The sequence below is a fragment of the Anomalospiza imberbis genome, chromosome 1 (assembly GCF_031753505.1).
Source record: "Anomalospiza imberbis isolate Cuckoo-Finch-1a 21T00152 chromosome 1, ASM3175350v1, whole genome shotgun sequence".
Lineage (NCBI taxonomy): Eukaryota > Metazoa > Chordata > Aves > Passeriformes > Viduidae > Anomalospiza > Anomalospiza imberbis.
In genome coordinates this window covers 2434401-2450887 of record NC_089681.1, presented here as the reverse complement: position 1 = coordinate 2450887, position 16487 = coordinate 2434401, and the positions used below count along the sequence as shown (strand labels likewise).

The window sequence follows — 16487 nt, the reverse complement described above, 5'->3', positions numbered from 1 at the left end:
ATGGGGACACAGCGACAGGGACACGGGGACAGGGACACGGGGACGGGGACACGGGGATGGGGACACGGGGACAGGGACATGGGGATGGGGACACGGGGACGGGGACACGGGGATGGGGACACGCCCGTGAGGGGCTCGGGGCACCCCGAGAGTGACCAGGGCACCCCAAAGGTGTCCCAAAGAGTGACCGGGGGTGACCCCATGGTGACCCCACACCTGTCCCCATCTCTGTCCCCTCCTGTCCCATCCCTGTTCCCTCTGTCCTTGTCCCTTCCTGGCTCTGTCCCATCCCTGTCCCTGTCCCGTCCTTCTCCCTGTCCCCTCTGTCCCCTCTGTCCCCTCTGTCCCCTGGTGTCCCCTCTATCCCCTGTGTCCCCTGGTGTCCCCTGTGTCCCCTGGTGTCCCCTCTGTCCCCTGGTGTCCCCTGGTGTCCCCCGGTGTCCCCTCTGTCCCCTCTGTCCCCTGGTGTCCCCTCTGTCCCCCTGTGTCCCCTCTGTCCCCTGGTGTCCCCTCTTGTCCCCCTGGTGTCCCCTCTGTCCCCTGGTGTCCCCTGGTGTCCCCTGTGTCCCCAGCCCCTGGCAGAGTGTGACCTGCGGGACGTTTCCTACCGCCTGTGCGGCCCCGCCTGCCACGAGCTGCAGCTGCCAGCGCCGGGGACAGCGGGGACAGCGGGGACAGAGGGGACAGCGGGGACAGAGGGGACAGCGGGGACAGCGGGGACAGAGGGGACAGCGGGGACAGCGGGACAGGAGGCGGTGGCGCTGCGGTTCCCCGAGGAGCGCGAGGCCCAGCAGTGGTGGACGGTGCTGAGCAGCTCCCTCAGGGAGGCACGGAGAGGTGGGACTGGGGACACTGGGGACACTGGGGACACTGGGGACATTGGGGACACTGGGGACATTGGGGGGACACTGGGGATACTGGGGACACTGGGGACACGGGGACACTGGGGACACTGAGGACACTGGGGGGACACTGGGGACACTGGGGACACGGGGACACTGGGGACACTGGGGACATGGGGACATCGGGGACATTGGGGACACTGGGGACACTGGGGGGACACTGGGGACACTGGGGACACGGGGACACTGGGGACACTGGGGACACTGGGGACACTGGGACACTGGGGGGACACTGGGACACTGGGGACATTGGGACACTGGGGACACTGGGGACATGGGGACATCGGGGACATTGGGGACACTGAGGACATTGGGGACACTGGGGACACTGGGGACACTGGGGACATGGGGACATCGGGGACATTGGGGACACTGGGGACACTGGGGACATTGGGGACACTGGGGACACTGGGACACTGGGGACATTGGGGACACTGGGGACACTGGGGACATGGGGGACATTGGGGACACTGGGGACATTGGGGACATGGGGGACACTGGGGACATTGGGGACACTCAGGACATTGGGACACTGGGGACATTGGGGGGACATTGGGGATACTGGGGATACTGGGGACACTGGGGACATCGGGGACACTGAGGACACTGGGACACTGGGGGACATTGAGGACACTGGGGACATGGGGACACTGGGGACATTGGGACACTGGGGACACTGGGGGGACACTGGGGACATTGGGGACACTGGGACACTGGGGACACCGGGGACATGGGGGACACTGGGGACATTGAGGACACTGGGGACATTGGGGACATTGGGGACACTGGGGACACTGGGGACATGGGGGACACTGGGGGACATTGAGGACACTGGGGACACTGGGGACATCGGGGACACTGAGGACACTGAGGACACTGGGGACATGGAGGACATTGGGGACACTGGGGGACATTGAGGACACTGGGGACATTGGGGACACAGGGGACACTGGGGACACCGGGGACATTGGGGACACTGAGGACATTGGGGACACTGGGGACATGGGGGACACTGGGGACATGGGGACATCGGGGACACTGGGGACACTGGGGGGACATTGCGGACACAGGACAGGGACATGGGGACACTGGGGACATTGGGGACACTGGGGACACAGGACAGGGACATGGGGACACTGGGGACATGGACAGGGCTGGGGACACAAGTCAGAACACAGGGACATGGGAGATGGGGACGGGGACATTGGAGAGACAGGGACACGTGGGGACAGGGCTGGGGGGACAGCCAAGGTGGTGGCCTGGGGACACGGGGCTGGGGACAGGGACACGGGGACAGGGACACGGGGATGGGGACACGGGGATGGGGACACGGGGATGGGGATGGGGACACGGGGGTGGGGACTGGGATGGGGACACGGGGGTGGGGACACAGGGATGGGGACAGGGACACGGGGACAGGGACACGGGGCTGGGGACACGGGGCTGGGGACAGGGACACGGGGACAGGGACACGGGGACAGGGACACGGGGGTGGGGACACGGGGATGGGGACACGGGGGTGGGGACACGGGGATGGGGACACGGGGGTGGGGACACGGGGCTGGGGACAGGGACAAGGGGATGGGGACACGGGGGTGGGGACACGGGGATGGGGACACGGGGACAGGGACAGGGATACGGGGATGGGGACACGGGGATGGGGACAGGGACACGGGGATGGGGACACGGGGACATGGGGATGGGGACACGGGGATGGGGATGGGGACACGGGGATGGGGACACGGGGATGGGGACACGGGGATGGGGACAGGGACACGGGGCTGGGGACACGGGGATGGGGACAGGGACACGGGGATGGGGACACGGGGATGGGGACAGGGACACGGGGATGGGGACACGGGGATGGGGACAGGGACACGGGGATGGGGACACGGGGATGGGGATGGGGACATGGGGATGGGGACACGGGGCTGGGGACACGGGGATGGGGACAGGGACACGGGGATGGGGATGGGGACATGGGGATGGGGACACGGGGCTGGGGACACGGGGATGGGGACACGGGGATGGGGATGGGGACATGGGGATGGGGACACGGGGATGGGGACAGGGACACGGGGATGGGGGACAGGGACACGGGGATGGGGACAGGGACGCGGCACAGGGTGACATCCCAGCCGCACGTGCCAGGCAGAGCCGGCCACTCGGGGTGACCCCCGAGGGTCACGGGTGTCCCCTGCTGCTGTCCCCGTGTCCCCTGGCGGGGCTGGCTGTCCCGGGAGGTGACGGCAGGGACAGCGGTGACAGCCCCGTCCCCGCCGTGCTCCCGCAGCCGCCGAGGGCGACACGGGGACATCGTCTCCGGTGCCACCCGCGGGGACATCTCCGGTGCCACCCGCCGAGGGTCCCGAGCCGGACGCGGAGGAGGAGCAGGTCCTGGAGCTGGCCCAGACAGGTGACCCGGGGGGTGGGACACGCCAGGGCCACCCCGGCCTGTCCCCAAGTGCCACCGGCGCAGGGATGGGGGGGGACAGCCCTTCCCGGGGGGATGTTCCCTGAAATCCCACTGGAACCGCCCCTGGGGTCACCTCCTGTCCCCATGGTGTCCCCACGGCGTCCCCGGGCTGGGACAGTCCTGCCCCGGGGGCTGGGGGTGCCACCCCTGGTGTCCCCCGTGTGTCCCCATTCCCGCTCTGAGGGGCTGTGGGTGTCACCCCCCGTGTCCCCCGTGTCCCTGTGTGTCCCCATTCCCGCTCCGGGTGCCATCCCTGTGTCCCTGGTGTCCCTGGTGTCCCTGTGTGTCCCCGTGTGTCCCCATTCCCGCTCGGGTGCCATCCCTGTGTCCCTGTGTGTCCCCGTGTGTCCCTGGTGTCCCCGTGTGTCCCCATTCCCGCTCGGGTGCCACCCCGGTGTCCCCGTGTGTCCCCGGTGTCCCCGTGTGTTCCCGCTCGGGTGCCACCCCAGTGTCCCCGTGTGTCCCCGTGTGTCCCCATTCCCGCTCCGGGTGCCACCCCGTGTGTCCCCGTGTGTCCCCGTTCCCGCTCCGGGTGCCACCCCGGTGTCCCCGTGTGTCCCCGTGTGTCCCCATTCCTGCTCGGGTGCCACCCCGTGTGTCCCCGTGTGTCCCCGTGTGTCCCCGTGTGTCCCCGTTCCCGCTCCGGGTGCCACCCCGGTGTCCCCGTGTGTCCCCGTTCCCGCTCCGGGTGCCACCCCGGTGTCCCCGTGTGTCCCCGTTCCCGCTCGGGTGCCACCCCGGTGTCCCCGTGTGTCCCCATGTGTCCCCATTCCCGCTCCGGGTGCCACCCCGGTGTCCCCGTGTGTCCCCGTTCCCGCTCCGGGTGCCATCCCTGTGTCCCCGGTGTCCCCGTGTGTCCCCCGTGTGTCCCCGTTCCCGCTCTGGGTGCCACCCTGGTGTCCCCGGTGTCCCCGTGTGTCCCCATTCCCGCTCCGGGTGCCATCCCTGTGTCCCGTGTGTCCCCGTGTGTCCCCGTGTGTCCCCATTCCCGCTCCGGGTGCCACCCCGGTGTCCCCGTGTGTCCCCGTGTGTCCCCGGTGTCCCCGTGTGTCCCCGTGTGTCCCCGTTCCCGCTCCAGGTGCCACCCCGGTGTCCCCGGGTGCCACCCCGGTGTCCCCGTGTGTCCCCGTGTGTCCCCGTGTGTCCCCGGTGTCCCCGTGTGTCCCCGTGTGTCCCCGTGTGTCCCCGTGTGTCCCCGTTCCCGCTCCAGGTGCCACCCCGGTGTCCCCGGGTGCCACCCCGGTGTCCCCGTGTGTCCCCGGTGTCCCCGTGTGTCCCCGTTCCCGCTCCGGGTGCCAACCCGGTGTCCCCATGTGTCCCCGTGTGTCCCTGTGTGTCCCCGGTGTCCCCGATGTCCCCGTGTGTCCCCATTCCCGCTCGGGTGCCACCCCGGTGTCCCCGTGTGTCCCCGTGTGTCCCTGGTGTCCCCGTGTGTCCCCGTTCCCGCTCCGGGTGCCACCCCGGTGTCCCCGTGTGTCCCCGTGTGTCCCCGGGTGTCCCCATTCCTGCTCCAGGTGCCACCCGTGTGTCCCCATGTGTCCCCGTTCCCGCTCGGGTGCCACCCCGGTGTCCCCGTGTGTCCCCGTTCCCACTCCAGGTGCCACCCCGGTGTCCCCGTGTGTCCCCATTCCCGCTCCGGGTGCCACCCCGGTGTCCCTGGGTGCCACCCCGGTGTCCCCGGTGTCCCCGTGTGTCCCTGTGTGTCCCCGTGTGTCCCCATTCCTGCTCCGGGTGCCACCCCGGTGTCCCCGTGTGTCCCCGTATGTCCCCTTGTGTCCCCGTTCCCGCTCCGGGTGCCACCCCGTTGTCCCCGTGTGTCCCCGTGTGTCCCCGTGTGTCCCCGTGTGTCCCCATTCCCGCTCCGGGTGCCACCCCGGTGTCCCCGTATGTCCCCTTGTGTCCCCGTTCCCGCTCCGGGTGCCACCCCGTTGTCCCCGTGTGTCCCCCGTGTGTCCCCGATCCCGCTCCGGGTGCCACCCCGGTGTCCCCATGTGTCCCCGTGTGTCCCCCGTGTGTCCCCGATCCCGCTCCGGGTGCCACCCCGGTGTCCCCATGTGTCCCCGTGTGTCCCCATTCCCGCTCCGGGTGCCACCCCGGTGTCCCCATGTGTCCCCGGTGTCCCCGTGTGTCCCCGTGTGTCCCCGTGTGTCCCCATTCCCGCTCGGGGTGCCACCCCGGTGTCCCCATGTGTCCCCGTGTGTCCCCATTCCCGCTCTGGGTGCCACCCCGGTGTCCCCATGTGTCCCCGGTGTCCCCGTGTGTCCCCGTGTGTCCCCGTGTGTCCCCGTTCCCGCTCCGGGTGCCACCCCGGTGTCCCCGTGTGTCCCCGTGTGTCCCCATTCCCGCTCCGGGTGCCACCCCGGTGTCCCCGGTGTCCCCGTGTGTCCCCGTGTGTCCCCATTCCCGCTCCGGGTGCCACCCCGGTGTCCCCGGTGTCCCCATGTGTCCCCGTGTGTCCCCATTCCCGCTCCGGGTGCCACCCCGGTGTCCCCATGTGTCCCCGGTGTCCCCGTGTGTCCCCGGTGTCCCCGTGTGTCCCCGGTGTCCCCGTGTGTCCCCGTTCCCGCTCCTGGTGCCACCCCGGTGTCCCCGTGTGTCCCCGTGTGTCCCCAGAGGAGCTGGCCCTGCAGCTGGCCGAGGCGGTGGCGCTCGGGGACGCGGCGGCGGCGGCGCAGAGCGCGGCGGCGCTGGCCCGGCGGCACGCGGAGCTGAGCGTGCGCCTGCGGGAGAGGGAGCGCGCCGGGGCCGACATCAGGTGGGGATCCCGCCTTCTTCGTCATCGTCATCATCGTCATCGTCGTCATCATCATCGTCGTCATTGTCCTCCCATCCCCAACCTCCGCCGTCATCGTCATCATCTTCATCATCATTGTCCTCCCTTTCCCAATCTCTGCCTTCTTCCTCATCATCATCTTCATCGTCATTGTCCTCCCATCCCCAACCTCTGCCTTCATCATCACCGTCATCATCATCATTGTCCTCCCATCCCCAATCTCTGCCTTCATCATCATCACCATCATCGTCATTGTCCTCCCATCCCCAACCTCCGCCGTCATCGTCATCATCTTCATCATCATTGTCCTCCCATTCCCAATCTCTGCCTTCAATCATCATCGTCATCGTCATTGTTCTCCTTTCCCCAACTTCCGCCTTCCTCATCATCGTCATCTTCATCATCAATGTTCTCCCATTCTCACCCTTGTCTTCTTCATCGTCGTCATCATCATCCTCATCCTTGTCCTCCCATCCCCAGTCTCTGCCTTTATCATCATCATCATCATCCTCCCATCCCCAATTTCTGCCTTCCTCATCATCGTCATCATCATTGTCCTCCCATCCCCAACATCTGCCTTCATCATCATCGTCATCATCGTCGTCATTGTCCTACCATCCCCAACATCCGCCTTCCTCATCATCGTCATCATCATCATTGTCCTCCCATCCCCAACCTGTGCCTTCCTCATCATCATCATCATCATTGTTCTCCCATACCCAGCCTCTGCCTTCCTCATCATCATCTTCATCATCATTGTCCTCCCATCCCCAACATCCGCCTTCCTCATCATCATCTTCATCATCATTGTCCTGCCATCCCCAACATCCGCCTTCCTCATCATCATCTTCATCATCATTGTCCTGCCATCCCCAACCTCCGCCTTCCTCATCATCGTCATCTTCATCATTGTCCTCCCATCCCCAGCCTCTGCCTTCCTCGTCATCACCATCATCATCGTCATTTTCCTCCCATCCCCAACTTTTGCCTTCTTCATCATCGTCATCATCATCATCATCATTGTCCCCTATCCCCAATCTCTGTCTTCCTCATCTTCATCGTTCTCATTCTCATCCTCGTTCTCTGCCTTCCTCATACTCCTCATCGTCATCCTCATCATCCTCATCCTCTGCCCCTGCCTTCCTCATCGTCATCCTCCTCATCTTCATCCTCTGCTCCTGCCTTCCTCATCCTCCTCATCTTCATCCTCTGCCCCTGCCTTCCTCATCCTCATCCTCCTCATCCTCATCCTCTGCCCCTGCCTTCCTCATCCTCATCCTCCTCATCTTCATCCTCTGCCCCTGCCTTCCTCATCCTCATCCTCCTCATCTTCATCCTCTGCCTTCCTCATCCTCGTTGTCATCTTCATTTTCTGCCTTCCTCATCACCCTCATCGTTGTCGTCGTCCTCATCTTCATCCTCGTCCTCTGCTCGTCTCCCTCATCATCCTCATCCTCTGCCTTCCTCATCCTCTGCCTTCCTCATGCTCCGTCTTTCTCCTCTTACTTCCTCCCTGTTCCTCCCCTGCCCTCTCCCTCCTCCTCCTCCTCCTTCCTCATTTTTCTGTCATTTCTTCCTTTTCCTTCTTTTTCCTTCCTTCTTTTTTTCCCTTTTTCCTGGTTTTTCTTCTTCTTTTTTTCCTTTTTCTCTTCCTCCTCTTTCTCCTCTTCCTCTTCTTCCTCCTCTTCCTCCTCTTCCTCCTCTCTCTCCTCTTTCTCCTCTTCCTCCTCTTCCTCCCTTCTCATTGCTCCTTTTCCCCCTCCCTCCCCCCCATTCCCAGATGCCGTATCCCACGTTCCCGAGTGTCCCTGTCCTTCCCACATCCCATATCCCCTGTCCCCACACCCCAAACCCCAATCCCATATCCCACACCCCAATCCCAACCCCGTTCTCTCCCTGATTCCAGCATGCCGTACCCCATACCCCACACCCCAATCCCATAGCCCACACCCCAAACCCCAATCCCAAACCCCACATCCCAATCCCATATCCCAAACCCCAATCCCACACCCCAAACCCCAATCCCAAACCCCAATCCCAAACCCCAATCCCATATCCCACACCCCAAACCCCAATCCCAAACCCCAATCCCAAACCCCAATCCCATATCCCACACCCCAAACCCCAATCCCAAACCCCACACCCCAATCCCATATCCCAATCCCATATCCCACACCCCAAACCCAAACCTCAATCCCAAACCCCAATCCCATATCCCACACCCCAAACCCCAATCCCAAACCCGAAACCCCACACCCCAATCCCAACCCCGTTCTCTCCCTGATTCCAGCATGCCGTACCCCATACCCCACACCCCACACCCCAATCCCAAACCCCACATCCCAATCCCATATCCCACACCCCAATCCCACACCCCAAACCCCAATCCCAAACCCCAATCCCACACCCCAAACCCCAATCCCAAACCCGAAACCCCACACCCCATATCCCGCACCCCAATCCCAACCCCGTTCTCTCCCCGATCCCAGCATGCCACACCCCATACCCCACACCCCACACTCCAATCCCAAACCCGAAACCCCACACCCCATACCCCACACCCCAATCCCAATCCCAAACCCCACACACCAATCCCATACCCCACACCCCACTCCCCACACCCCAAACCCCACACCTACACCCCACACCCCAAACCCCAAACCCGTTCTCTCTCCCATGCCAGCATGGCGTACCCCAAACCCCACACCCCAAACCCCACACCCCACTCCCCAAACCCCACACCCCACACCCCAAACCCCACACCCCACACCCCACACCCCAAACCCCAAACCCCACACCCCAACCCCAACCCCGCTCTCTCTCCCGTGCCAGCATGCCGGTGGGGGTGGAGGACGCCACGTCCTCGGCCAGCATCACCCTGCGGGTGCAGCCCCACATCACCATCGGCACCCTCAAGGAGCAGGTACGGGCCACCGGGGCCACCGGGGGACACCTGGGGTCATCCAGGGCCACCTGGGGTCATCCAGGGCCACCGGGGGTCACCTGGGGCCACCAGGGGTCACCGGGGGTCACCTGGGGTCATCCAGGGCCACCGGGGGTCACTTGGGGACACCTGGGGTCACCTGGGGACACCTGGGGTCATCCAGGGCCACCGGGGGTCACCTGGGGCCACCGGGGGCCACCTGGGGTCATCCAGGGCCACCGGGGGTCACCTGGGGACACCTGGGGTCACCTGGGGACACCGGGGGTCACCTGGAGGGAATGGGGTCACCTGGGAGCCGGGCCAGCCCCTGCTGTGCGGGACCAGGGTCCCTGGGATCCCCTGGGATCTCACCTGGGATCTCCCCTGGGTCTAACCCAGGGCTCACCTGGGATCTCCCCTGGGGCTCACCTGGGATCTCCCCTGGGTCTAACCCAGGGCTCACCTGGGATCTCCCCTGGGGCTCACCTGGGATCTCCCCTGGGTCTAACCCAGGGCTCACCTGGGATCTCCCCTGGGGCTCACCTGGGATCTCCCCTGGGTCTAACCCAGGGCTCACCTGGGATTTTACCTGGGATTTTACCTGGGATCTCACCTGGGATCCCATCTGGGATCTCACCTGGGGCTCACCTGGGATTTTACCTGGGATCTCCGCTGGGACCTCCCCCAGGATCTCCCCTGGGTCTAACCCAGGGCTCACCCGGGATCTCACCTGGGATCCCATCTGGGATCTCCCCCGGGATCTCACCTGGGGCTCACCCTGGAGCTCCCAGGGTCTCCCCTGGGTTTCCCTGGAGATCTCCCCTGGGGTTTTTACCTGGGGGCTCACCTGGGATCTCCTCAGGATCTCCTGCAGGATCTCCCCAGGGCTTCCCCAGGATCTCCTGGTACATCCCCAGGATTTCTCCAGGCTCCCCCAGGATCCCACAAGGGATCTCCCCTGATGCCCCATGTGATCCCCCCGATCCCATATGATCCCCGATCCCCCAGGCGTTTCAGGAGTACGGCTTCCCCCGATCCCCCCCGATCCCCGGGATCTCTCCCCCACAGATGTTCCACGAGTACGGGTTCCCCCGTGACCCCAATCCCCGATGGGATCCCCCTGATCCCATAGGATCCCCCTGATCCCATGTGATCCCCTGATCCCACGTGATCCCCCACGTGTTCTGCGAGTACGGGTTTGCCCCTGATCCCATGTGATTCCCCCCGATCCCATAGGATCCCACAGGATCCCCCCAATCCCATATGATCCCCCTGATCCCACAGGAACCCCCCCGGTCCCACAGGATCCCCCCGATCCCGTGTGATCCCCCCGATCCCACAGGAACCCCCCCGATCCCACATGATCCCCCGATCCCATGTGATCCCCCCGACCCCCCAGGTGTTCCATGAGTACAGCTTTCCCCCTGATCCCATAGGATCCCCCCGATCCCGTGTGATCCCCCGATCCCCAGGTGTTCCACAAGTATGGGTTTGCCCCGATCCTTTATGATCCCCCCCGATCCCGGATGATCCCCCCGATCCCGTGTGATCCCCCCGATCCCGTGTGATTCCCCCGATCCTTTATGATCCCCCCGATCCCGTGTGATCCCCCCCAATCCCGGGTGATCCCACTGATCCCGGATGATCCCCCCGATCCCGTGTGATCCTCCCGATCCTTTATGATCCCCCCCAATCCCGGATGATCCCCCGATCCCGTGTGATCCCCCTGATCCCGTGTGATCCTCCCGATCCCGTGTGATCCCCCGATCCCCAGGTGTTCCGCGAGTACGGCTTTCCCCCCGCGGCGCAGCGCTGGATCATCGGGCAGAGCCTGTGCCGGGACGGGCGCAGCCTGGGCTCCTACGGCATCCGCCGCGACGGCGACCCGGCCTTCCTCTTCCTGCTCTCGGCACGGCCGCCGGCCCCGGCACCGGCACCGGGAGCGGCACCGGCACCGGGATCGGCGCCGGGATCGGCACCGGGATCGGCACCGGCAGCGGCTCCGGCAGCTGGAGCGGCTCAGGCAGCGGGAGCCCAGCGGCAGCGGCAGGCGCAGGAGCTGCTGCGCGCTGCGGGGCTGCACGGCGACGGGGACGGGGACGGCTCACCTGGCACAGGTACGGCCTCGGAGCCTTCCTCGGCATCCTCGGCCTGATCCTTCCTCTTCATCATCCTCGGCCTGATCCTTCCTCATCATCATCCTCGGCCTGCTCCTTCTTCCTCATCATCCTCGTCCTGCTCCTTCTTCCTCATCATCCTCAGCCTGCTCCTTCCTCATCATCCTCAGCCTGCCCCTTCCTCCTCATCATCCTCACCCTGCTCCTTCCTCCTCATCATCCTCAGCCTGCTCCTTCCTCTTCATCCTCAGCCTGCTCCTTCCTCTTCATAATCCTCGGCCTGCTCCTTCCTCTTCATCATCCTCGGCCTGCTCCTTCCTCTTCATCATCCTCGGCCTGCTCCTTCCTCATCATCCTCAGCCTGCTCCTTCCTCTTCATCATCCTCAGCCTGCTCCTTCCTCTTCATCATCCTCAGCCTGCTCCTTCCTCATCATCCTCAGCCTGCCCCTTCCTCCTCATCATCTTCGGCCTGCCCCTTCCTCAGCATCCTCCTCAGCATCCTCGGCCTGATCCTTCCTCTTCATCCTCACCCTGCCCCTTCCTCATCATCACGCTCAGCCTGCTCCTTCCTCATCATCATCCTCGGCCTGCCCCTTCCTCATCATCCTCGGCCTGCTCCTTCCTCTTCAGCCTTGGCCTGCCTCTTCCTCTTCATCATCCTCACCCTGCCCCTTCCTCATCATCCTCAACCTGCTGCTCCTTCCTCATCCTCCTCCTCGCCCTGCCCCGTTCCTTCCTCCTCCCTTTCTCCTCCCGTCCCTCCCGGTGCCAGCCCGCGCCGTGTCCGGCTGTCCCCAGGCCGTGTCCCCGAGGAGCCCCCGGAGCGGATGGACATCGGGGACATCCAGGCTCACCTGGACTCGCTGCAGCTCTGGGACGGCGCCGGGGCCCCGCCCGCGGCCCCTGAGCCCCGCCCGCCCTCACCTGAGCAGGTACGGGGGAGGAGGGTCCTGGTCCTGATCCTGATCCCTGATCCCGATCCCTGATCCCTGATCCTGATCATGATCCCTGATCCTGATCCTGATCCATGATCCTGATCCTGATCCTGGTCCCTAATCCTGATCCTGATCCCTGATCCTGCTCCCTGATCCTGATCCCGATCCCTGATCCCAGTCCCACTGCCCCTGAGCCCCGCCCGCCCTCACCTGAGCAGGTACGGGGAGGAGGGTCCTGGTCCTGATCCCGATCCCTGATCCTGATCCTGATCCCTGATCCCGATCCTGATCCCTGATCCCAATCCCACTGCCCCTGAGCCCTGCCCGCCCTCACCTGAGCAGGTACGGGGGAGGAGGGTCCTGGTCCTGATCCCGATCCCTGATCCTGATCCCTGATCCCGATCCTGATCCCGATCCCTGATCCCAATCCCACTGCCCCTGAGCCCCGCCCGCCCTCACCTGAGCAGGTACGGGGAGGAGGGTCCTGGTCCTGATCCCGATCCCTGATCCCGATCCTGATCCTGATCCCTGATCCTGATCCCGATCCCTGATCCCAATCCCACTGCCCCTGAGCCCTGCCCGCCCTCACCTGAGCAGGTACAGGGGAGGAGGGTCCTGGTCCTGATCCCAATCCCTGATCCCGATCCCTGATCCTGATCCCTGATCCTGATCCCTGATCCTGGTCCCTAATCCTGATCCATGATCCTGATCCCTGATCCCGATCCTGATCCTGATCCCTGATCCCGATCCTGATCCCTGATCCCAATCCCGCGGCCCCTGAGCCCCGCCCGCCCTCACCTGAGCAGGTACGGGGTCGGGGGGTCCTTCCCTGATGCTGATCCCAATCCCTGATCCCGATCCCAGTGTTCCAGGGTGGACACTGCCCCTGGGCACCGCCCATTCCCACCCGGCCGGGCTGCGAGATGTGCCCCGTTCCCAGCCCCATTCCCAATCCCAATCCCGTTCCCAATCCAATCCCATTCCCAATCCCAATCCCATTCCCAAACCCAGTCCTGTTCCCAATCCCATCCCAATCCCGTTCCCAATCCCAATCCTATCCCATCCCAGTCCCATTCCCATCCCAATCCTGTTCCCAAACCCATCCCATTCCCAATCCCATCCCCTTCCCAATCCCGTTCCCAATCCCAATCCCATCCCATCCCAGTCCCATTCCCATCCCAATCCTGTTCCCAATCCCCTCCCATTCCCAATCCCAGTCCCGTTCCCAATCCCATCCCGTTCCCAATCCCAATCCCATCCCGTTCCCAATCCCAGTCCCATTCCCATCCCAATCCTGTTCCCAATCCCATTCCCAACCCCAATGCCAATCCCACTCCCAATCCCATCCCCAATCCCATCCCACTCCCAATCCCATCCCAATCCCAATCCCAATCCCAATCCCCATCCCGTTCCCAATCCCGATCCCATCCCAATCCCATCCCAATCCCAGTCCCGCTCCCAATCCCGTCTCAATCCCAATCCCATCCCGTTCCCAATCCCAATCCCAATCCCAATCCCAATCCCATCCCGTTCCCAATCCCAATCCCAATCCCATCCCGTTCCCAATCCCAGTCCCATTCCCATCCCAATCCTGTTCCCAATCCCATTCCCAACCCCAATGCCAATCCCACTCCCAATCCCATCCCAATCCCATTCCCAATCCCATCCCACTCCCAATCCCATCCCAATCCCAATCCCAATCCCAATCCCAATCCCCATCCCCTTCCCAATCCCGATCCCATCCCAATCCCATCCCAATCCCAGTCCCGCTCCCAATCCCGTCTCAATCCCAATCCCATCCCGTTCCCAATCCCATCCCGTTCCCAATCCCATCCCGATCCCAATCCCAATCCCATCCCAATCCCATCCCAATCCCAGTCCCGCTCCCAATCCCGTCTCAATCCCAATCCCATCCCGTTCCCAATCCCAATCCCAGTCCCAATCCCATCCCGTTCCCAATCCCATCCCGTTCCCAATCCCATCCCGATCCCAATCCTGATCCCAATCCCAATCCCATTCCCAAACCCATCCCGTTCCCAATCCCAATCCCAATCCCGATCCCGTTCCCAATCCCATCCCGATCCCAATCCCATCCCAATCCCATCCCGTTCCCAATCCCAATCCCAATCCCAATCCCGTTCCCAATCCCAGTCCCGTTCCCAATCCCATCCCGTTCCCAATCCCAGTCCCATTCCCATCCCAATCCTGTTCCCAATCCCATTCCCAACCCCAATGCCAATCCCACTCCCAATCCCATCCCCAATCCCATCCCACTCCCAATCCCATCCCAATCCCAATCCCAATCCCAATCCCCATCCCGTTCCCAATCCCGATCCCATCCCAATCCCATCCCAATCCCAGTCCCGCTCCCAATCCCGTCTCAATCCCAGTCCCATCCCGTTCCCAATCCCAATCCCAATCCCAATCCCAATCCCATCCCGTTCCCAATCCCAATCCCAATCCCATCCCGTTCCCAATCCCAGTCCCATTCCCATCCCAATCCTGTTCCCAATCCCATTCCCAACCCCAATGCCAATCCCACTCCCAATCCCATCCCAATCCCATTCCCAATCCCATCCCACTCCCAATCCCATCCCAATCCCAATCCCAATCCCAATCCCAATCCCAATCCCCATCCCCTTCCCAATCCCGATCCCATCCCAATCCCATCCCAATCCCAGTCCCGCTCCCAATCCCGTCTCAATCCCAATCCCATCCCGTTCCCAATCCCATCCCGTTCCCAATCCCATCCCGATCCCAATCCCGATCCCATCCCAATCCCATCCCAATCCCAGTCCCGCTCCCAATCCCGTCTCAATCCCAATCCCATCCCGTTCCCAATCCCAATCCCAGTCCCAATCCCATCCCGTTCCCAATCCCATCCCGATCCCAATCCTGATCCCAATCCCAATCCCATTCCCAAACCCATCCCGTTCCCAATCCCAATCCCAATCCCGATCCCGTTCCCAATCCCATCCCGATCCCAATCCCATCCCAATCCCATCCCGTTCCCAATCCCAATCCCAATCCCAATCCCGTTCCCAATCCCAGTCCCGTTCCCAATCCCATCCCGTTCCCAATCCCGTTCCCGATCCCAATCCCGATCCCGTTCCCAATCCCATCCCGATCCCAATCCCATCCCGATCCCAATCCCATCCCGTTCCCGATCCCGACCCCGTTCCCGATCCCAATCCCGATCCCGTTCCCGTGGCAGGCGGGCTGGCCGTGCCCCCGGTGCACGTTCCTGAACAAGCCCACGCGCCCGGGCTGCGAGATGTGCAGCGCCCCCCGGCCCGACGGCTACCGCGTGCCCGGGGGGCACCGGCCCGACCCCGCCGAGCTGCGGCGGCTGCAGCAGGAGCGCGACGGGGCCCGCCAGTGCCAGCAGGTACGGGGACACGGGATCCGGGATCTGTGGGATCTGTGGGATCAGTGGGATCAGCGCGACGGGGCCCGCCAGTGCCAGCAGGTACGGGGACACGGGATCCGGGATCTGTGGGATCACTGGGATCAGTGGGATCAGCGCGACGGGGCCCGCCAGTGCCAGCAGGTACGGGGACACGGGATACGGGATCTGTGGGATCACTGGGATCAGTGGGATCACTGGGATCAGCGCGACGGGGCCCGCCAGTGCCAGCAGGTACGGGGACACGGATACGGGATCTGTGGGATCTGTGGGATCTGTGGGATCAGCGCGACGGGGCCCGCCAGTGCCAGCAGGTATGGGGACACGGGATCCGGGATCTGTGGGATCTGTGGGATCAGCGCGACGGGGCCCGCCAGTGCCAGCAGGTACGGGGACACGGGATCTGTGGGATCTGTGGGATCTGTGGGATCTGTGGGATCACTGGGATCAGCGCGACGGGGCCCGCCAGTGCCAGCAGGTACGGGGACACGGGATCAGGGATCTGTGGGATCTGTGGGATCTGTGGGATCTGTGGGATCACTGGGATCAGCGCGACGGGGCCCGCCAGTGCCAGCAGGTACGGGGACACGGGATCAGGGATCTGTGGGATCAGTGGGATCTGTGGGATCAGCGCGACGGGGCCCGCCAGTGCCAGCAGGCACGGGGACACAGGATACGGGATCTGTGGGATCACTGGGATCACTGGGATCACTGGGATCAGCGCGACGGGGCCCGCCAGTGCCAGCAGGTACGGGGACACGGGATCTGTGGGATCAGTGGGATCTGTGGGATCTGTGGGATCACTGGGATCAGCACGACGGGGCCCGCCAGTGCCAGCAGGTACGGGGACACGGGATCTGTGGGATCACTGGGATCTGTGGGATCTGTGCGACGGGGCCCGCCAGTGCCAGCAGGTACGGGGACACGGGATCAGGGATCTGTGGGATCTGTGGG

General features: G+C 64.0%; 1 protein-coding gene across 1 annotated transcript in view; it reads left to right on the top strand.

Moving 5' to 3' along the window:
* Window positions 1-215: 215 nt before the first annotated feature.
* The window catches only part of LOC137465270 (ranBP-type and C3HC4-type zinc finger-containing protein 1-like), a gene marked incomplete at its 5' end in the record, with an annotated part of 35272 nt that continues 19000 nt past the window's right edge, over window positions 216-16487 (top strand). The window contains 7 exons of the mRNA XM_068177224.1: window positions 216-837; window positions 3196-3318; window positions 5992-6133; window positions 8984-9074; window positions 10849-11191; window positions 11991-12125; window positions 15346-15515. Coding sequence (XP_068033325.1) covers window positions 216-837; window positions 3196-3318; window positions 5992-6133; window positions 8984-9074; window positions 10849-11191; window positions 11991-12125; window positions 15346-15515 — 1626 coding nt within the window. The remainder of the gene's footprint in view (window positions 838-3195; window positions 3319-5991; window positions 6134-8983; window positions 9075-10848; window positions 11192-11990; window positions 12126-15345; window positions 15516-16487) is intronic.